Here is a 24,003-nt window from a genome sequence, read left to right as displayed (position 1 = left end):
CACTGCAGATACAACACGCACAGGTGGCCAGGCTGTAGGGTAAGGATTTTTGGGTGTGAAAGGGATAACTACCGTCAAAATACAGGTAGTGTTCATGGTTGGTGGGTTTAATGTGGACAGAGGTGCAGAAGGAGCCATCAAAGAGGAGGAGGTCAACATCTAGGAAGGTGGCATGTTGGCTTGAGGAGGGACAGGGGAAAGGAGATGGAAAGGAAAGTGTTGAGGTTGTGAAGGAATGAAGACAGGGTGTCTTGGCCCTGAGTCCAGATCATGAAGATATAATCAGTGAACCAGAACCCCATGAGGGTTACATTGTTTTGGGAAGCTAGGAAGTATCTTCTAGATGACCCATGAATAGGTTGGCATGGGAGGATCCCATGCAGGTATCCATGGCTGTGCCACAGGTGTTTGTATACCTACCTTTTGAAGAAGAATTAGTTGTGGGTTAACATGAAGTGAATAAGGCTTATAAGGTAGTGGGTTTGGAGTCTGAAGGATGATGGGAAAAGTAGTGTACAATAGTGGTAAGACCACAGCATGGGGAATGTTGGTGTATAAAGAGGTGGCACAAACATTGAAGGGTTGGTATCCAGGAGGTAAAGGGATGGGGATGGTGGAGAGTCACTGAAAGAAGTGGTTGGTATCTTTCATGTGGGAGGCTAGATTAAGGGCACTTGGTTGGAGATGTTGGTCAACAGAAGATGGAATTCTTTTAGTGTTTGCACTAAAACTAGCCACAATGGGGCATCCAGGATTGTTGGATTTATGGCTTTTTGGAAGCAAGTAGAAAGTGGGTGTGCGAGGTGTCATAGCGGTGAGGAGGGAAATGGATTCAGGGGAGAGGTTCTGGGAAGGACATAAGGCTTTGAGCAGGGGTTGGAGGTTGTGTTGGACATATGGAATGGGATCACTCTTGCAGCATTTATAGGTGAAGAAAGCAGGTAATTAGCAGATCCTTCTGCCAGTTAGTCACTGTGATTCATAACAACAGTGGTGAAACTTTTTTCTGCTGGTAGTATGACTAGGTCAGGGTTTGTTATGAGGTTGCGTATGGCTATTTTTTCTCCTTCTGAAAGGTTGGTGTTCTGAGGAAGGGACCTGGAGAAGGATGTTGAGGCCAAATTGGAGGTAAGGAATTCCTGGAAGGTAACCAGAGGGTGGTTAAGTTGGAGAGAGGAATGATCACCATTGGATGGTGGTATGGACTGAATGAGGCAAAGTACGATGTTGGAATTTGGGTGGTTTGATTGAGAGATTGGCAGGAAAGAAGTGATTCCATAGCAGGGATTGGAAGAAGGAGAGGGGGGGGGGGGAGTCTTTGACAAGTCCTATCCAAAGGCCTCAGCTTTAGCCTTACACCCAAATTTAACCATGCTGGACTTGTCAAAGACCCCCTCCCCCCTCCTTCTTCCAATCCTTGCTATGGAATCACTTCTTTCCCGCCAATCTCTCAATCAAACCACCCAAATTCCAACATCGTACTTTGCCTCACTCAGTCCATACCACCATCCAACTTAACCACCCTCTGGTCACCTTCCAGGAATTCCTTACCTCCAATTTGGCCTCAACATCCTTCTCCAGGTCCCTTCCTCAGAACACCAACCTTTCAGAAGGAGAAAAAATAGCCATACGCAACCTCATAACAAACCCTGACCTAGTCATACTACCAGCAGAAAAAAGTTTCACCACTGTTGTTATGAATCACAGTGACTAACTGGCAGAAGGATCTGCTAATTACCTGCTTTCTTCACCTATAAATGCTGCAAGAGTGATCCCATCCCATATGTCCAACACAACCTCCAACCCCTGCTCAAAGCCTTAGGTCCTTCCCAGAACCTCTCCCCTGAATCCATTTCCCTCCTCACCGCTATGACACCTCGCACACCCACTTTCTACTTGCTTCCAAAAAGCCATAAATCCAACAATCCTGGATGCCCCATTGTGGCTAGTTTTAGTGCAAACACTAAAAGAATTCCATCTTCTGTTGACCAACATCTCCAACCAAGTGCCCTTAATCTAGCCTCCCACATGAAAGATACCAACCACTTCTTTCAGTGACTCTCTACCATCCCCATCCCTTTACCGCCTGGATACCAACCCTTCACTGTTTGTACCACCTCTTTATACACCAACATCCCCCATGCTGTGGTCTTACCACTATTGTACACTACTTTTCCCATCATCCTTCAGACTCCAAACGCAGTACCTCATACACCTTACTCACAACCAATTCTCCTTCAAAAGAAATGTAGTTCTTTTAATGCATTCTTATATTCATGAAATGTCTCACTACGTATGATTTATTAACAACAGTTTGTTTTGATTTTTCATTTGTTTGTGATTAACATATTTATCATAAACAGAACTGGAACGTAGTTTATGTGATTTAACACTCAGCTCCAGTCACTCAGAAATTTTTTGGCCCATAAAATCAGTCATTTACTTAAAATGTTACTTTAACAGTTGTGGTTGATATACCTTAAAGGGTAATACTCACTAAAAAGATGAGTCTCTAAAATATTACAAATTTTATATAAATGGTGACATAAAGTAAAAGCCCAGATCACATAATAAACATATTGACATGTTATGGCAGAACAGGAAACCAAATATAGTTTTTTCATCAGACAACAGATATTGCAGGCAAAGCTGTAATGCTCATTGGCCTATCACAGAATTGACAATGCTATTTCCTCGGTGAAGTGTCTGAAGGCAGGATCACAGGCTATGTTTGTTGCCAATTAGCAGAAGGCCAGAGTGCCGCATGTCCACAGCTGACTGCAGCCGAAGGTCGCAGATTAGCTCCTACTGTTCTACTAATGAAATTTATTTCTACTGTAGGGATACCTCTTATAAGCGGAATAAATAAATGAAATGACAGGAAACCAACCGTGATAAACATTTCTTGTGATTTAGTGTGTGGACACAAGTTGTTTAGCCATAAAAGCTTCCTGATAAACTATCAGATTTATGCAGTCATGTAGCTTACATGGTCATCATCCTCCATGCTCTCTATTCTGCAGAGCATTTGATATGGATTATGGTAGTAAAAAAATCTCCACATGCAGATATATCTCTAAGAAACTCTCACATTCTTCTCAACGTCTTTGAATTTAATCAGTGCATTTCCTGACAAATGTTACATATCTTGCATGAATATAACTATAAATAAACAATAGTTATCAAGCAGAAGCCAATTGGTTTTGAGTTTGATGTCCTATAGAAAATTCGGCGACAGTTGTCTCAATCATTTGTTTCCTGCTTTGCTCCTTACGGTTGTTAATCCCTTGCAAATATGATCATAGTGATTCTTTCTCATTCCTGCCTACCAACAGTACAGATAAATTTCTCTGAATATAATCTTTCACCCGTGAGTTGCAGTGTTACACCATCGTGGATGGACCAAGTATACAGGCACCCACTAGTGTTCTATTTACTTTGTTTTTTTGCATCCAACTGCTCGTGCCTGACATTAAAATGATTATGTACAAAAAACTCACAGATTTCACTGCATTCAAATAATAATACTAATAATAATAATAATAATAATAATAATTGATAAATAATAGGTGTAGAAGCAGGGCTGATCTGAGGACCTTTTATCTGCACAAGTGACTGACCACATTTGCTCTTCCCCCCCCCCCCCCTACCCCCCACCCCCCCACCCCCCCTCTTCCCCTTTCCCGCATACATTTCACCTGTGTCACTTTTTGCTACTAAGTGTACACAAATCTTGCACTTCTGACCCCTCTCGTAGCTTGGCACCCCAAGTGGCCACCTTTGTACTAACTGTTTTGTGTTCTTGGCCTTAAGTAAATCAAGTAATGATTCAAGCACAATTCCTGTCATAAATACAACTCATGTGCCATTGGGTATCATGTGCTGACATTACAGACATAATCCTCTGTTTTGCATAGTGGATGTAGAGTGATTAGCTGAATTATAATGACAGTATACTTTTCACACTGAGATGGTAAATGAACTTAAAAATCAGTTTTGGCTTCCGTTATAAGTATTTCTGTAGTTTTTGTTAACCACATTCATATTTTGCATCTGAATACAGTTAGTTGTAAATGACTGTCATTTTCTCTATTCACCGAACAACTATGTCTTCAAGAATTTTATTAGCCAAAAAAATGAAATTATGAGACTGTAAATGTCTTCAATATACTTTTAGCACGTCTTCTATTGTCACAAACAGAACAGTTCTGCTTTTTGTTAAATGAAGTGGAGTGATGAAGGAAATACAATGAAACCGATTAGTGCAGTGTAACACTATTTTTTATTTGTCATTTTAACAAAATGCAAATAAACTATATATTTTTAGCACCTTAAGTTTTGAGAGAGTTTTACAGAACTTATCTCTGAACATATTGCAACTGCAATATAATTTGCATTTAGCAAGATGATATAAAATAAAACGTCTACACTCCTTACATTCTTCGTCATTCAACCAGTGAAATTTTTCAAGTGCGGATTTCACATAGTTAAGTTCCCTAAACGTTATATTTGTGTTATAATTAAACTGTACAAAATATGACTCCTGTGCCTGCAAAGACATCTCAATAACATAACTGAACTCAATAGCTGGAGTTCTGAGCCCATCTGACAAGTCTCTCTTAATTGCCAGTTATTATGTAATTGGATAGATAAAAGCTCTATTCACCTAGCAGTGGCAAACACATGTAAAAGGAGGTTATAATTAGGCATAATTACATTATATTGTCAAAGATTGTTTTCATTTTTATAATTGCCAGTTGTGTAACATTTATTTAGAATAAATAATGTTCTCTCCTCTTGAAGCTCACTGCTACCAATAATTGTCTCTCTGCATCTCAAGTAACCATACTTCTGGATACATTTATGTGCTAAGTGGCCAGAAAAATATGCTACTGAACACTGTTCAGAAGAAATATCTGTCTAAGAGGAAGACAGATATTCTTCACCATGATGCCACTGGGAACATGTATAGCAACTAAGGAATTGCAGAACATTTCAGCTCAAAACACAAATTGTTTTACAAAATTTGTAAACGATCTTTTTTTTGTCTCAGCCATCCATAGAGGAACCAGGTGTGTTAGGGATTTTCACATTTCGAAATCACCGTTGTACAGTAAGAGCATCTAGTCAGTGTCACTCTCACAGTTTGAAGTGTCAGGTTTCATTAGTGAATTAATAATTCTGGTTCAGAGTGAGCACCGTAGTGTTCTTACTGTTGGGATCTGGTTGCAACTACCTTTCTGACAGTACACTGAATATAAATTTTCTAAAGCATCTTGATTCAACCTCCCAGTCAGTAAAAACTTAATGCCATCAGTTTGTTCCTCTTTAAAAAACTTGGCAATAGCATTAATAATCTGTATCAAGCCTATAATGCTGGCGGCATTGTTATTTTGCCTGTCTGTCAGTTTTATGCGCAGTATTTATAACTCCTTTTGCCCTTTCTATAGTTGCTATTACTACTGGACATTGTTCTGATACTGCACATCTATGTGGATTTGGGGAAAACTCCATACTGCTAACCAACATGTCAAACAGATTGTTCATAAATTCTGTAAAGCAAGCTGTGTTTTGAACTGTATTGTTCTGCAATTCCTTAGCTGCTATACATGTTCTCATAGCAGCAGCAACAGAGTGGCTGAGAACTAGTACTGCCATTTTCACATTCATTTTCTTTAATAAATCAGGTTGTAATTTACTGTCAGTGAGTTTTAGTGACGTTCTGTCATCAAATGAAACAACAGAATTGTTGAAAGTGAAGTTGCCACTAAGAAGATTGTTTTGTATGCTTTCAAATAAATCTGGAACGTCATAAATAGCAAACATTTACTGTCCCTTTTGCACTGAAGTAATATCTTTCTGTAAATGTTTGAGCATGCTTTGATTACTAGCTCCCTGATCACAACCAACCAATTTCTGTTCAAAGTTTGCATTTTGCAATAAAATAATTAGTTCCTGTAAGACCCAATAAGTCCTCCTGTTTCATGTCATAATTAGACAAAGAGTGTGAAACAGGCAGTTTCCAAATTACTGTAGATACCTTTAATGATAAAAATAAGTGCACTGCATTGCAGCCAGTGCCCTGGAATAATGAGAAGGGAAACTGCAACTGTTGAACACATGGTCATTATTATGTGAGCTGCTACCATGCAGTAATCTACCCTTAATTTTTGACAAGTAGTCACTTGTTTCTGCCAGAAGACAACTAGCTGCACTCTATGCTTTTCTTGGTGTACTCACTTTCAGTTCAGGTGATGGCAGATTAGTCATATCACTTGATCCCTCACACACTGCTGTTCGAACCAGTATCAGAAGTAAATTTTAGGGAAACTGCTGTGTGTGCAAGCTGTTCTTTCCTGCTGTTCATGAATGGTTGCTCTTCAATATGATCATAACACAGGCGTCTATTGCGCAGCTTTCCTGGATCCATATCCAGCAATTTGACATTGCCTGCAACAATAACTGTCTAACAGAAAAATGCGAAATATGTATTTATATTTCATTAATAACTATAGTAGCTCAAGCAGCATTAGCTTCATAAAAAGGAATTTTTTTATCAGGCATTTGCTAATGGAGTTCTTTATTTTCAAGCTTTGTTGGACTAATTTAAATACTTTGATTTTCAGATCATTACATAAGTTAGTACCACGTTCAAGAGACTGTTCTAGATTACATTTCAGTTTTTCAGTTCTGGAAATGTTGTCTCTACCACAAGAATATTTTGAGCCTGGTTAATACTAAGTGAATGAAAATACTGCTGGCTCCATTCTCTCATGTGCAACAGATACGTGGGTGTGAGCAAACAACTTTGTCGAGTTTGATTCGGAGGTCACCCACTATCCACCATGCAGCTGACATTTTTCAAAAAGTTCAGAAACACATACCTCTTAATCTCTTCTTCTGCATGAAATTACTTGCTTCATGAGTGAAACATATTCTGTCTGTAATGCTGCTTTCCCTTCAGTGCTTAGTTTCTAGTGGAAGGAAGCTGGTATTCTCTCCACTCCAGCACTAGCATCACAAAAAGTAGTCTTCTGTTCTTAAGTACTTGAAGTTCATTGTTGATAATTAATGCTCTGCTTTTAAGTTTCCTCCTCAACTATAATGAGGAGGCAATGAAAGACATCAACCAAAATGTGTGTAAAGTTTTGGAATACTGTGAAAGGAGGCTATAGCTGCAATTTAGTTTTAAATGCACTACCTCAAAGCATTTCACAGTTACGTAAAAATTCAGACACTGTTATCACATTATGCGATAATCTTTGTTATCCGTATGTTTTTATTTTTTACTCGTAAGTGATATATAATTCACCTGAATTTAAAATCCACTTTCAGAAACTTTTTTTCATATTTTATGGGAAATCTGAACACTTTTAGTTCAGGGCTTGTATGTGCTCCTTCCACAGATAATATACATGCAGGCACTCTGCATGATGACCTGATCCATTAGTGATGCTTTCTCAGAAAAGAGGTTAACAGCTGTACTTCACAGCCATTAGTCTGTGGGCAGCATTTGGGGATTCTTGCCTTCACACAAGGTTGTCACTCACTTTACTGAATAGAACAATATGTAGTCATTGGTGCTGTTTCCTGTTGAGGGTTGCCTGCCAGAGCAAACACTCAGTTGATCTGTTTCTTACATGATCTGGGGTATAATTACACTTAAAGAAATTGCAAGGTGAGTTCTAGAGCAACTTCGCCTGTAATTGACCTATGCACAGAAAAGTTTGAAGTACTGTGGCATGCAGAGAGGTATACGTTGCAGTCAGGGCAAAACCAGCTTGTTTCTTTCCTGCTTGCTTAGTCAGTAGATTGTTTTGTCTTCTCTGAACAAATCTTGAAAACCTGTCTTTGTACTGGTTTGCCAAGAGATTCACCTGTTAAAAAACAAGATGAAGACAATTAATCAGAACTAAATTGTAACTGCAGCAGCAGTATTCCTAGCAGCAGTATCGGTGATGAGAAATCGTAGCAGACAGCAGCTTACTTGAATATGAATGAACCTTCTTCGAACTATTCCCACTCAGTATTACTCCCCCCAATCCAGAATCATAGGAGTATTCCTTGGGAGCTTTCAAAATATAACATAAAATGATGAGCTACAATGTGTTTACAAAGGAAAGGATGCCTCTTCTTTTACACAGAAATATTATATTTTTAAAAAAGTGAAAGCTTAAGTTTTTATGTTGTGTAGAAATAATCAGATTTAACAAAAATTGAAAAAGAAAGTCAGAATTATTATTGTAATGTAACAGTTGCATACCTGAACTTAATTCAACATGGGGAAATGAAATTGTGTTTAGTGATTTAAAACATTGTGTGTCATGTGTTCATTGATTTCGAGTGTTTCCAGTAATATCACTTTTTCTTAAAAGTATGTAAAATGTCACAATCCACATTGTATGAGTGGTTTTCTATTAAAACATTTTCTGCAAGGTAGAATCTTTCCCAGCTTCTCTCGTATCCTAATAATTGCCACAGCTGTGACTGACTGGTAAATGTATACTTTTCCACTGTGCATTTGTAAATGCCACTGTGTGCTAGAGGTCCATTTTGTCTTAACTATTGAGTAATAATTTAGCTAAGCTATACTTTAAAACATAGCTCTTTAGTTGAAAGACTTCAATGTTTTGCAAGGCCCATATATTTTACCAACAAATTGGATAGTGCACCAGTTTTTGTAATTACTGACTGGTTCCTGTTGGCCAACTTACAGAAGTGGTGTAATTTTATATATTTTCCTTGTTAATAGAATATTATCAACCAGGCCAAAGCTATAGTCATTACTGAAAGTGACAAGTTTGATAATCTATAATTGAGTTTGAGAGGCAGATTCAGATAACAGAACTGTACCGTAGAATTGAAAGTGACATGTTTACAAGCATTTCGTATGCAGGTAGTAGTGTGTAGATATTACAGTATGGGTAGCTGTTGTTTGTTGGTAAATTTTAAATAAATGTTTCTTGATGCTAATATCTGTATTGAGGCTCAAGACGTTTATAGAACCACGTCCCAGCTCCATGGAGAACTGAATTATTTTATGTTGGGACTTCAAATGTTGTTAGAATAAATTTTGTCTTGTTGTACCAGTCTATAAACATAACACATCATTTACATTCATGATCCTGTAGTTCATTTTGCAACTCAGTGGTTCTTTCTGTAAGAAAACATATGTAAAATATTCCAAAAAAAATTCAGGCAGTATTTAAACAAGAGGGGAAACCTATAGCTAGGCCATCAGACTGTCTATTGCAAGTCTTTCCAGCTCGAGTGCCAGCTTTCAGGCAGCTGGGAGACAGCAGTCATTGGTGCTCAGGGGTGAGAAAACAGCTCGCTTGAGGACAGCCAGGGAGCCTGGCAGCAGCATACGTGTGCATATGTCTCAGCTGAGCTCCCATGTGCAGGGGTGGGCACGTGGCTCATGCTTGTGCAGAACTTGTGCACAGATGCCATACAATACGACTGCTTGGCAGGTAGCCTATAGTGATGGGAATAACCAAATGAAAACAATCTATTCAGTCTATTGTTGGAAAACAATTGACTTATTCATTTCTGGTTCTGTGTATTGGTTGAATTATTGATTCATTCTTTTGAGTGAAACCATTCTGGGAACAAGTGAAAAAAATTGATTCAGTAGGTTGTAGTTGTGTGTATTGGTGAATTATTGTTTATAGAATTATTGTTTATTCATTTCTTTAGAGTGAAACCAGTCTGCTGAGCAGCCAAATGGAAACAGTCAACACAGTCTGTATTAGTTTTGCATATTGACAGAATCATTCATCCATAATTTTCGAGTGAAACCAGTCCATAGTTTCACTGTTGGTTGAACCATGTATTCATTCTTCACCTGGAACCACCCTTTAGTTTTTCAGTTGACTGAGCTAACCAGTCATTCCTTTGAGTGAAACCAATCTGTAGTACTTTCATTAGTTGAACTAAAGCAGTCGTATACAACTGTGGTACACATCCCCAGAGGGTAAGCCCTATCCCCTCCGGATACGTGGAGATGTATTGTGCATACTCCAGAGTTAAAATAAGCATTCCTTCTTATTTAATTATGTACTGAATGGACTAATTCTTCTTTTCATCATTTAAAAATTGATTAGTATATTGCTGTGGTTTAATCCCTTCCAGATCCAATTAACGCATAAGTATCTAAGCTGGTGTGTCATTGTGGGTACAAACTTGATCATAAAGTTGCCATAGGTGTGCATGAAGAAAAAAGGAAAATCATCAGCTTGCAGGTATAGTATATACAAATATTATGTGGTAGCATATGCTTTATACAGATGTTGCATGCAGTGCATGCTTCATACCAGTGTTGTGTGGCAGAGAGGGCTGCTTAACAGTGTTGTTGCTGGCAAAAAGTAAAGCTTGATCTTCGTACCCCACTCATTGCAGAGTACAATAAGCTCTAAGATTCAATGCTACAACATTACAAAACAAACATGACTAGCTTACTGGTGCTACTGATCTAAGTCAGGTTAAAATGCATTTGATGTGACAATATTTCAGTCATTGTTCCACCACTAACATATCACTTTAAAGAAACAAAATATTGTCTGTGAGTAATCTTTCAGCAGTGTGGCTTGCTTTTTGGTAATGCTGATGTAATGTACAGTTTAAGGTGCACTTTTTGACGATGATAGTTTAATCTTTGCACTTAAGTTAAAACAGAACTTTAAAGGAACAAAAAATTGCTTATTGGTTCTACTGATCCAGCTTACAGGTTAGGATACACATGGCAGTGACTGACTGACTTACACTGTTGAACAGTGTAAACGTCATCATTGTCATGGTACTGAACAGAAATTTCAGTTTCTGAATTTAATACATGTACATGTAGGTAAGAAAAGAAATTTGCTGTACTTTCAACTCCTTTTGAAAGTTAGCCAAACATTATAGTGGCCATGATTGGGTATTGCCTTATCTTGCAGTGCAAAACGTTTGCCATTTGTACAGGTAACATTACATCAAGTCAGTAAAATATTAGATGTTTTGAGATCACATCATTGAGTCCTTGAATGTGCATGTGCAGTATCAACAAGTCTCTACTTGTCTGGAAAAGTACCCATGTATTTTGTGTTTACGTGGGGAAGATGTCATTCTTGGAGATTGGGTCAGTGCACATGCACAGACGTTAGCAAGTCTAATCATGACATCATTTCCGATGCCCCTTAAATTTAGACCAAGACTAAATTCATCTGAGAAATTGCTGACTAAGTTTATGTACACATCTCGGCAGTCTCCTCCAAAAATGCATGCATGTGGTGAATAGAGAACAGGAGAGGTATCATGTAATTTCCACCTGGTAACAGCATAAGTCAGTCAGACAGTCAGTCAGTCATTGTCAAGCCTATCTTAACCTTTAAATTACATAACTGGGGCCAATTAGAAATCTTTACATAGCTCATCAAAACATATTTGGTTTGTATAAAGTGTGCTACAAAGATTGACCCATTGCCAATGCCAGGTGCAGCTTACAGCAGTAATGCCACACAACGTAAGTATGAAGTCCTCTCTGCTATGCAACATTGGTACAAAGCATCCTGTGCTACGCGACATCAGTACGGAGCATCCTTTGCTACGTGACATCAGTACGGGGCATCCTCTGCTACGTGACATTAGTACGGAGCATCCTCTGCTACGTGACATCAGTACGGAGCATCCTCTGCTACATGATGTCAATACGGAGCATCCTTTGCTACATGACATCAATACGGAGCATTCTTTGCTACATGACATCAATACGGAGCATCCTCTGCTACATGACATCAGTACGGAGCATCCTCTGCTACATGACATCAGTACGGAGCATCCTCTGCTATGCGACATCAGTACGGAGCACCCTTTGCTATGCGACATCGCTGCGAAACATCCTTCGCTACGCGACATCGCTGTGAAACATCCTTCAGTACGCGACATCGCTGAGAAACATCCTTCACTACGCGACATCAGTATATAACATCCTAAGCTATGCGACATTGGTACAAATCATCCCTTGCTACACAACTTCGGTATGAAGCATCCTCCGCTACATGACGGTGGTACAAAGCGTCCGCCACTACGTGATATCGGTACCAAATATCCTTCGCTGTCCGACATCGGTACCAAGTATCCTCTGTATACGACATCACTATGAGGCAACCTCTGCTATGCGACATCGGTACCAAGCATCCTCCGCTATGCGACATCGGTACCAAGCATCCTCTGCTACAGCACATTCGTACCAAGCATCCTCAGATATGCTACATCGATACAAAGCATGCTGTGCCATCCAGTGTCTGTACGAAGCATCCTCTGTCAACCAACATCGGTACAAAGCCCCATCTGCCACACAATGTCAGTTCTGAGCCCCAATTGTCACACAATGTTGGTTTTGAGCCCCATTTGCCACACAGTGTTGGTTCTGAGCCCCATCTGCCACATAATGTCTGTTCTGAGCCCCACCAGCCACACAAAGTCAGTTCTGAGCCCCACCTGCCACACATCTTCAGTCCAGAGCCCCATCTCCCACACAACGTTGCCACAGGGCTGCTTCTGGTGCACAGCATCGGGACGGGGACACCTCTGGCGCACAGTGTCAGCATGGGACCCCTTGGTGTCACATAGCATAAGGCACGGGGCACCCCCACGGCATGGGGTCCCCAGCGGCACCCAGCTCTGTCCTCTGACACCTGTACGAAACACTCTCTGCCCTCTGACATTGGTACGAAACACTCTCTGCCCTCTGACATTGGTACAAAACACGCTTTGCCCTCTGATATCGGTACGAAACACACTCTGCCCTCTGACATCTGTACAAAACACGCTCTACCCTCGGACGTCAGTACAAAATGCACTCTGCCACCTGACAACAGTCTGAAGTCCCCTCTGCCAAGCTACGCCAGTACAAAACACCAGTTGCCATTGATGATGTTGTGTTTGCCAGTCCCAGCATGTATACAATCAGTGGATAATGAGCATATACGGAGAAGGGCTGTGGGTGTAGTCACAGGTTTTGTCTTCGCATACCGACTGCATTCCTCCTCAAATGTCTGGATAAAAAATGATCTTCAAGATAAATTCAATGTGATATACAATATTGGTGAAGATGATTCATATTCTGAATGTATTTTAATTAAAGAAATTCGTACAAAATTTGAGTGACTGCAAATATTATTCCTGAAAAAAATACCTCTGGCAACTGATTGTGTATGCTTAAAATGCAAGTGATTAATGCATGAAACAATTTTTTAAAAATTGTATCTTATATGCTTTCTGTTCACATCAGCTTGGCATTTACCAAAAGAGAATCATCGATCACCAGTATGGGGGGGGGGGGTTTTGAGAGAGAGACTGCTCCAATAAATTTAAATAAAAATCTAATGATTTATTTATTTTGACATAAACTTATATTGTAGTGCCAGTTATTAACCTTTTAAAACCAACCAAAAAGCTGTATTTCATGTCAGCAGTACAAAAAATTCATGTTTATGTAAATAATATTGCATAAATTTTGAGAACATTTCATTTTCAGAAATATATGTTTTATTCTCCTCTCCTTGAAATAAGATATGTTATTAGTCTCTAAAAATGTTAGCGACCCTATTTGTGGTTCATAACCAAGTAGGCTGAATAAGGATGTGTGCTACATGCTGTATGGGGCAGTGTTGGAAAAGCTTGCTCTATAAAAAGTGTCGTCAAACTGGAAATAATTATGTTTAGCACATACAGAGCTATTACAAATGATTGAAGTGATTTCATAAATTCACTGTAGCTCCATTCATTGACATATGGTCACGACACACTACAGATACGTAGAAAAACTCATAAAGTTTTGTTCGGCTGAAGCCGCACTTCAGGTTTCTGCCGCCAGAGCGCTCGAGAGCACAGTGAGACAAAATGGCGACAGGAGCCGAGAAAGCGTATGTCGTGCTTGAAATGCACTCACATCAGTCAGTCATAACGGTGCAACTACACTTCGTCCTGAAGTTCAGCAAAGATCCACCAACTGCTAACTCCATTCGGCGATGGTATGCGCATTTTAAAGCTTCTGGATGCCTCTGTAAGGGGAAATCAACGGGTCAGCCTGCAGTGAGCAAAGAAACGGTTGAACGCGTGTGGGCAAGTTTCACGTGTAGCCTGCGGAAGTCGACGAATAAAGCAAGCAGGGAGCTAAACGTACCACAGCCGACGGTTTGGAAAATCTTACGGAAAAGGCTACAGCAGAAGCCTTACCATTTACAATTGCTACAAGCCCTGACACTCGATGACAAAGTCAAACGCTTTGAATTTTCGGCGCGGTTGCAGCAGCTCATGGAAGAGGATGCGTTCAGTGTGAAACTTGTTTTCAGTGATGAAGCAACATTTTTTCTTAATGGTGAAGTGAACAGACACAATTTGCGAATCTGGGCGGTAGAGAATCCTCACGCATTCGTGCAGTAAATTCGCAATTCACCAAAAGTTAACATGTTTTGTGCAATCTCACGGTTTAAAGTTTACAGCCCCTTTTCTTCTGCGAAAAAAACGTTACAGGACACGTGTATCTGGACATGCTAGAAAATTGGCTCATGCCACAACTGGAGACCGACAGCGCCGACTTCATCTTTCAACAGGATGGTGCTCCACCGCACTTCCATCATGATGTTCGGCATTTCTTAAACAGGAGATTGGAAAACCAATGGATCGGTCGTGGTGGAGATCATGATCAGCAATTCATGTCATGGCCTCCACGCCCTCCCGACTCAACCCCAGGCGATTTCTTTCTGTGGGGTTATGTGAAAGATTCAGTGTTTAAACCTCCTCTACCAAGAAACGTGCCAGAACTGCGGGCTCGCATCAACGATGCTTTCGAACTCATTGATGGGGACATGCTGCGCCGAGTGTGGGTGGAACTTGATTATCGGCTTGATGTCTGCCGAATCACTAAAGGGGCACATATCGAACATTTGTGAATGCCTAAAAAAACTTTTTGAGTTTTTGTATGTGTGTGCAAAGTATTGTGAAAATATCTCAAATAATAAAGTTATTGTAGAGCTGTAAAATCGCTTCAATCATTTGTAATAACCCTGTATTTAAGCAGCAATGATTGTCATGTAATTGTACAAGGTTAGATGTATGCAAGAGATTTGTTAATATCATCAGTAGGAATGTTTATGAGTGAGTGAAGCATGTCAAATGATACTACACTAGTGTGCAAAACTTATGGAAAAAAATAGTTTTTGCATGATATCACTTCCAATTAAAATTGCTCTATGAAACTTGGGCCATACATAGAAAGAATTGTTGCAGTAGAGTACAGAAGGTAACTGAAAAAAATAGGCAAGGAAGCTAACAGAAATGACACTTTCACTCAAAAATATTAATTACACTGAAGTGACTGTGATTTACAATGGGCCACTGACTGACTTACTTACTCCTTGGCACTACAGCCCATGTAGGGATTTGGCCTCTCTGATGATCACAGCCCAATCCTGACGATTTTCTGCTCGTTTTCTCCATTACCTGACTCCAATCTTTCTCAAATCATTTTCCACTATGGGCCTCTGGACATTACGAAAAGTGGAATATGGCTGTTAAGAAGATGTGTGGTCACCACAAGTGGCAAACATACTGTGCGATATGCTCCCAGGCTGGCCACAAGGTTGGTAAGCAGTTCTTGTGGTAGGATTTTTCCATGCCTCCACCAGCATGATTTACAACTGCTGGATGGTCATTGGTGCACGTGGTTGTACTGTTTATTCCTTATAAGTTTAAAAACCAGTTATGCTGTGCTTATATAAGTACTGCTGAATATTTTGCACACATTGTTTTTGTTTTTAGGTCATTTGGAAGGTTCTTGGATGGAGGATTAATTGCCAATAATCCTACTCTGGATGCCATGACTGAAATACATGAATACAATTTGGCACTAAGAGCAGTCGGGCGTGAAGAAGAAGTGAAAACACTCTCAGTTGTTGTATCTGTGGGCACAGGTGTTGTCCCAGTTACACAGGTAACTTTCAAACCATGAATTTTAGACAAAATTTCTGAGTAATTTTTTGCACAATTTTATCAGTTGCACAGTATAGCATGCTTTGCCTGTATTCATAAAATATCGTGATTAATAAGTTAAGTATGTCAATACACTCATGGCAGACACGTAATATGGTAGTGGAGAAATGCAGGGATGAAATTGGACAGAGATTAAGACAGTAACAGTAGTTGAAGAAGTAGGAGAAGAATGAAGAAGAAGAAGAAGAAGAAGAAGAAGAGGAGGAGGAGGTTGAAGTGTAAGTAGAGAAGACTAGACTAAAACCAGACTGGAGAAAATAGTGAATATTGTTTATTGAACCCAAAAGATACTTTGTTGATACTAACCTACATAGGGAGAAACGGTTGTTGTTGTTGTTGTTGTTGTTGTTGTTGTGGTGGTCTTCAGTCCTGAAACTGGTTTGATGCAATTCTCCATGCTACTCTATCCTGTGCAAGCTTCTTCATCTCCCAGTACCTACTGCAGCCTACATCCCTCTGAATCTGCTTAGTGTATTCATCTCTTGGTCTCCCTCTACGATTTTTACCCTCCACGCTGCCCTCCAATACTAAATTGGTGATCCCTCCATGTCTCAGAACATGTCCTACCAACCGATCCCTTCTTCTAGTCAAGTTGTGCCACAAGCTCCTCTTCTCTCCAATTCTATTCAATACCGACTCATTAGTCATGTGATCTACCCATCTAATCTTCAGCATTCTTCTGTAGCACCACATTTCGAAAACTTCTATCCTCTTCTTGTCTAAGCTATTTATTGTCCACGTTTCACTCCCACACATGGCTACACTCCATACAAACACTTTCAGAAATGACTTCCTGACATTTAAATCTATACTCAATGTTAACAAATTTTTCTTCTTCAGAAACGCTTTCCTTGCCATAGCCAGTCTACATTTTATATCCTCTCTACTTCGACCATCATCAGTTATTTTGCTCCCCAAATAGCAAAACTCCTTTACTACTTTAAGTGTCTCATTTCCTAATCTAATTCCCCCAGCATCACCCAACTTAATTCGACTACATTCCATTATCCTCGTTTTGCTTTTGTTGATGTTCATCTTATATCCTCCTTTCAAGACACTGTCCATTCCGTTCAACTGCTCTTCCAAGTCCTTTGCTGTCTCTGACAGAATTACAATGTCATCAGCGAACCTCAAAGTTTTTATTTCTTCTCCATGGATTTTAATACCTACTCCGAACTTTTCTTTTGTTTCCGTTATTGCTTGCTCAATATGCAGATTGAATAACATCGGGGATAGGCTACAACCCTGTCTCATTCCCTTCCCAACCACTGCTTCCCTTTCGTGTCCCTCGACTCTTATAACTGCCATCTGCTTTCTTTACAAATTGTAAATAGCCTTTCGCTCCTTGTATTTTATCCCTGCCACCTTCAGAATTTGAGAGAGAGTATTCCAGTCAACATAGTCAAAAGCTTTCTCTAAGTCTACAAATGCTAGAAATGTAGGTTTGCCTTTCCTTAATCTTTCTTCTAAGATAAGTCGTAGGGCCAGTATTGCCTCACGTGTTCCAACATTTCTACGGAATCCAAACTGATCTTCCACGAGGTCGGCTTCTATCAGTTTTTCCATTCGTCTGTAAAGAATTCGCGTTAGTATTTTGCAGCTGTGACTTATTAAACTGATAGTTCGGTAATTTTCACATCTGTCAACACCTGCTTTCTTTGGGATTGGGATTATTATATTCTTCTTGAAGTCTGAGGGTGTTTTGCCTGTCTCATACATCTTGCTCACCAGATGGTAGAGTTTTGTCAGGACTGGCTCTCCCAAGGCTGTCAGTAGTTCTAATGGAATGTTGTCTACTCCGGGGGCCTTGTTTCGACTCAGGTCTTTCAGGGCTCTGTCAAATTCTTCGCACAATATGATATCTCCCATTTCATCTTCATTTACATCCTCTTCCATTTCCATAATATTGCCCTCAAGTACATCACCCTTGTATAGACCCTCTATATACTCCTTCCACCTTTCTGCTTTCCCTTCTTTGGTTAGAACTGGGTTTCCATCTGAGCTCTTGATATTCATACAAGTATTTCTCTTATCTCCAAATGTCTCTTTAATTTTCCTGTAGGCAGTATCTATCTTACCCCTAGTGAGATAAGCCTCTACATCCTTACATTTGTCCTCTAGCCATCCCCGCTTAGCCATTTTGCACTTCCTGTCGATCTCATTTTTGAGACGTTTGTATTCCTTTTTTTTAATTATTATAATCGTTTTGCCTGTCCATTCCGTTCAACTGCTCTTCCAAGTCCTTTGCTGTCTCTGGCAGAATTACAATGTCATCGGAGAACCTCAATGTTTTTATTTCTTCTCCATGGATTTTAATACCTATTCCGAACTTTTCTTTTGTTTCCTTTATTGCTTGCTCAATATACACATTGAATAACATCGGGGATAGCTTTTTGATAATAATAATAAAAATCAGTCATTCTTTCGTGACTTAAATTCTGTTGTTGACTTATAAACAAATATAAATTCTCTACTAATTATAAACACTTGGAAGAAGAACTGCTAGGATTCTTAAAGTATTTATTTAGCTCTATTCAAAAACATGCTAGAAAAGCCAGCTCTTAATTAATTCCAAAATAATTACCAGATTTGTCAAAAGTATTGTTTGTATAACTATATCTGTTAATTTCATTATTTAAACAAATAATTCGGCCTAACCCTTGCAGTAGTAACTGTTTAAAAGGAGGAATTTTTCTATATATTCAGTTAATTGAATGAGTTATGTTTTAATTGTAATTTATGTAACTTAAGCATCGAACAATGTGTAGTTTCAGTACCTATTATTGTGAGGATATATAAAGGCCCAATTTTTGTTCCTGAGACAGTTCACAGCTGATTTTCAGACAGGAAGCCTGTATCAATTTAGAATAGCAACAGTGCGTCAACTAAACAGTGGAATTAGTGTAACACTAGTAGGCCATGTGTTAAAGCCATGGCAGTGTCTGTATTATTCTGAAAAAACTGTAAACTGTGTGGTTAGGTTTTTACTGCTCATAGATGTTCAACAGTAAACAATTGTAGCAGTACGCTGATGTTTGCGTGCAAGCTATTAATGAGGCTTGTCTAAATTTACCAATAGTGAACTGGCCAAATATATGTAATATTGGAGGGTTGTGACCTGTGAGAGTAAAGAACTGTGAAACACAACTGTGCAGCTGTCTGTTTCATCATTTATAGTAGTCAGTGTTGAACTTCCACACCCCAGTTTTCCACCAGTATAAAAATGCAGTACATCGACACCAAGGACTATCAACTAAGAACAATAAAGCAGGCGAACATCACAATGTCTGTCAATATTGGCAGGCTGACCATAAATTTTTGCCCATTTCTTTTATATCTGCCCTTGAATTTACGGCTTTCCCTATTGCCGTTACGCTTACCATTACCATTACCATAGGTCTGTGTGGGGTAAAGCTGCCATCCGTCTTGCACTATGAGTCCATTGTTCATTTGTTGGTCGGTAAATATCTGTGGCATATCTGTGTATTGACAGGCTTATGTTGTACTGGCCTCTCTTCATGTATCAAATGTGTTCAATTCAGCACAGATAGAAAGTATTTGGTATCGTGTTCTGGAATGGTAATGAGTTTTACCCTAATGTGGGCAGGAAGATGGCTCTTAAAATTTTCAGCACATCGACTTGAGATACCGGGTTTGTCCAGTATCTGGTTTGGTCTAATATTTTTGAAAATAGCCCCTTAAGCTTCCATGTTTGCTACTGAATGGAGCCGGGTTGAATACTTCATGTCTGAGCCTCTCTTGTACGGCCTCAGACCAGTATTTACCCACAAAGGCTCTCTCAAACTGTTCATAGAAGTGGCTACATTCCACCATGACTGTAGTCCGAAGCAAAACGTCACCCTGCGTGTATCCAACAACACATCTAATTTTCTAGGCTTCGGTCCAGGTACCAGATAAAACATTTCGAAGTGCTCTGATAAAGACCACGGGGTTTGTTTTTTTTCCCTTCGGAGATAAATGCCGGAAATTGTCAATGCCTAAATAATCCTTCATCTGCAATTAATGTTGGCAAACATGCCGCACTGTCAGTGAGAGGCGTGTTTGTGTTCGCTTGTGGCATAGTGCATGGTAGTTGTGCTTGCTCAAGAGGTGCAGCTGCCGGCAAGTGTTGCTGCATTCTGCAACCTTCACTACTTTCCTTTGACGGGCAACCCACGTATTGTGGACAACCAGTGAAAGTATTTAACTTCTCTAAAAGCATGGATTTGTTTTCTGTCAAATGTTGTTATGGAATGTCTGTAGGCTTTGCAATACTGCCTTGTAACCTTTCCTCTGCTTCCTTTAATTCTAAATCTATTTTAGCTAGATGTTGACTTTCTTTCTCTGTTAGAGCATCTTCTGCAGTATCTACGTAAATTTTGCCCTCTGATACTACATTTTCAGCATCCCAGGTTCAGCTTTTTCAGTTATTTCCTTTACATCTCTATATGTTTTATCTCTCTGTTTTTTGGCAAATTTTTGTGCTTAACTTAACTGGTCTACTCTTAGACTTAACTTTTGTACTTTTGTAGGTAAGTTTATACAGGCAACTTGCAGCTCACTGACTGCATCCGTCACAATTTTTACTGACGCATCCACTTGGGATTGTGTCTCTTGAATTGGAGATATGCTTCACTGAGGTTTTGTAATTCACCTGCAAGTTGTTCCTCTTTATCATCTTCCGGCGATACCTTTTCCGTTAATGTATTTATATTGCGGAACATGTTGGTAATAGTTTCTTGTTTTAGTTGTTTACCTAGTTCTGTAAACTTCCCGGATAGTTCGTCAAATAATTCAGTATGTTTAGTTTTGCTCACCTCACTGAACTGTTGACTAATACTATTCTTGCAATTGTTAAATGCCTGATTTTGCTGTGTAAACTGTTGTCCTATATTTGCCTGATGTTTTGTGAACTGCTGTGTCATACCTTTAAGTTGTTGTTATTCTTTCCTGAGATTCCTGTTGTTTTGTAAACTGTTGTGTTATTTGTTGCATGAATTGTATCAATTTTTGTGTCTCACAAGTATTTACATGTTTTTATGAACTGTTTCCTGTTCTTGCGTTCACGACATCGTGAGCAAACAATCAAAGGAGGAGTTTTTTTTGCAAAGACAGACATAATGTCTTATGGGATAACAGCAATCAGTGATTTTATAATGTTACTTAAAATCCGTCTTTATTGCAAATTTTTTATTATTCATATGACCGGTTTCGGTTCATTCAGAACCATTTTCAGATCTGATATTTCAGTTACAGGAGTAACCCGTCCAAATCCAGCAACTTTCACATGACGTAGCATGTGAAAGTTGCTGGATTTGGACGGGTTACTCCTGTAACTGAAATATTAGATCTGAAGATGGTTCTAAATGAACCGAAACCGGTCATATGAATAATAAAAAATTTGCAATCAATACGGATTTTAAGTAACATTACAAAGAAGTTTTTGCTGTCACGCCCTTCAGTTTCACTATTTGAAAAAATGTTTCCCGGTGAAAATTGAAAAATTGTGTCATTGAGCATCATAAAAGTGACATCATGATTAGTTCTATTACCAGTGTCATCAATTTTTTGATAGTGGGACGCCATTGTCAGTCTTTTGGTTGCCATCACCCAGTTCATGAGTTGGCGCATTATCTTCAACTGTTGCCAAGCTAGGATTTCTGACATTTTGGCATATTGCATTTTGTAATGAATTTTCAACAATAACCATTTCCTTTGACTCCATTGTGAATAGTTTTTAACAAAATTATATATATTTTCAAAAATGAAAATTGAAGTAGATTTAGCTGCGTAGTCACTAATGAACCTGATGATTATGTGACACAGTCTTATAAAATTTGAATGACTTATCTTGCACTTTAATGATGACCTTGTACAAATTTTCATGATTTCTGTAAAAATGCACTTCCCGTAAAGGATATTGATTGGAAGGAATAGAGATTATCTACTGCCAGAGAGATGGTGCCAAGTGCGGCCATATAAGCATACAGCTTAGCAGCTTCCTACCTTTACCATTGAAATTAGCATTCCCGTCGTGTCTGGTTTGTAGGCAGAATTTAATTTTAATTTGCTCCTTCAATGTTTTTCTTATTCCCAATCGCACAGACATGTAACAAATACAACAAGAGTTTCAGTAGTTTCTTGTAACAATAAAATGAATCAATTATCTCACTTTTATTTCTCTACAACTGAAAAGTCTGTTCATATTTCGCTTGGCACCATCCTTGAAATGGTTGCCATTGAATAATGACACATGTGGGCAAGCAAATAATGGAAACTGATTAATAATTGCTACTTGAATAATTGAAAAAAATAATTGATTGGAAAAAATAGTTGAAAGAAATTGGAAGGTAATTTATAAGTCTGTACACGTATCCTGGGTGAACTTTAACTGGTACCAATATCAACAGACCTTCCTTCAATATCAGTACATTTAAGATCAATATTCATAATTTGAGCTACATACCGTATTTACTCGAATCTAAGCCGCACTCGAATCTAAGCCGCACCTGAAAAATGAGACTCGAAATCAAGGAAAAAATATTTTCCCGAATCTAAGCCGCACCTGAAATTTGAGACTCAAAATTCAAGGGGAGAGAAAAATTATAGGCCGCATCTCCAAATCGAAACAAAGTTGGTCCATTGTAATATGAGACACAATTTAGGTCGAATGAATGACGATACAGCTACAGTAGTTTGGTTCGAGTCGTAAATTAGCAGTGAAGCTTTACCAGGTAGCCATTGCTATACGTCAGTATTTATACGGGTACCCTTCCTTTTCCACATGCTTCGTCTGGTTTGAATTGATAGCCTATTTTTCTTTGGTCTGATATGCGCAGTTTTCTTTGTTAAAGGTGTTTACGTCACTCTAAGCTGAAAATGCGTTACTGTACTGTGTCATGCATTATTTGTCGCTTTCTGATAGTGCGTGTTTACGGCCTGTCGCCGCTCGCGGCATGGCTTGCTTTTGTGCGCGCTACCGCCGCTTTTTTTTTTCCCCCCTCTCTCTCTCTCTCTCTCTCTCTCTCTCTCTCTCTCTCTTTTTTTTTTTTTTTTTTTTTTTTTTTTTTTTTTTTTTTTTTTTTTTTTAAAAAAAAAAAAAAGAAGAATCGTCTCATTAGCGAAACAATGGCAAGAAACTGCTATTTGTTGTTACTTACACTGCTGCTTTCTTTGATAATGATCAACAAGAACCAAATAATAGACTGCGTATGATAGAAGATGTTCTGAACGAGAGTTTAGCGAAAATTTTTCTTCGTTTGAAAATCTTTGCAGGCTCCTCTTTAGTACATTACATTCTACACAGAAATTAGAGTCATCTTAGATTTAAAAATCTAGTCAATTGCCGTGCTTCATTTCTGACTGTATCACTATTAAGCATAAGAATAATACGAATATAAACATGACATGATATGTATATTCTTCCGCGTTTGCTGTTGTCTCACTCTAGTTTCGTAGTGTATTAGGCAGACCGGATTTAAATGAGATAGCAGCAAACATGAAACAATACATGGCAAAATGTTTATATGCGTATTATTCTAATGGTGACGAGAATACTGCATGTGATTCACAATTTATAAAAGTCCCTATTATAACTACCATCTCTTCTCACAAATAGGAAAAAATTCAGAACGTAGAGTTGGCCATATTGACAAACATCCCAAACAGTCTTGCAAGTCGGATTTTCGTAGTACATTGGAAATAGCTCGTCTTCCACCTTTTTTTTTAAAATTTATTTACTGATGCAGAGGTTTTGGTGCCAGTATTTATCTTTGTGTCTACAAAGCATGCCTGTGTAGCGCTACATATATTCGACGGCAGAAGTAAGTTGTGGCGGCACCCACCAACTTTTTTCAGAATTTCCGCTGGCTTTGCACTCGATTCTAAGCCGCAGGTGGTTTTTTGGATTACAAAAACCGGAAAAAAAGTGCGGCTTAGATTCGAGTAAATACGGTACTGCTTCACATT

At 39.0% G+C, this 24,003-nt stretch overlaps 1 protein-coding gene across 1 annotated transcript in view; it reads left to right on the top strand.

Moving 5' to 3' along the window:
• The window catches only part of LOC124605794 (85/88 kDa calcium-independent phospholipase A2-like), a 170,782-nt gene that overhangs the window by 131,432 nt on the left and 15,347 nt on the right, over positions 1-24,003 (top strand). The window contains exon 10 of the mRNA XM_047137686.1: positions 15,805-15,976. Coding sequence (XP_046993642.1) covers positions 15,805-15,976 — 172 coding nt within the window. The remainder of the gene's footprint in view (positions 1-15,804; positions 15,977-24,003) is intronic.

Source organism: Schistocerca americana, chromosome 3, assembly GCF_021461395.2.
Source record: "Schistocerca americana isolate TAMUIC-IGC-003095 chromosome 3, iqSchAmer2.1, whole genome shotgun sequence".
NCBI classification, from domain to species: Eukaryota; Metazoa; Arthropoda; class Insecta; order Orthoptera; family Acrididae; genus Schistocerca; species Schistocerca americana.
This window is presented reverse-complemented; position numbering and strand designations above follow the sequence as displayed.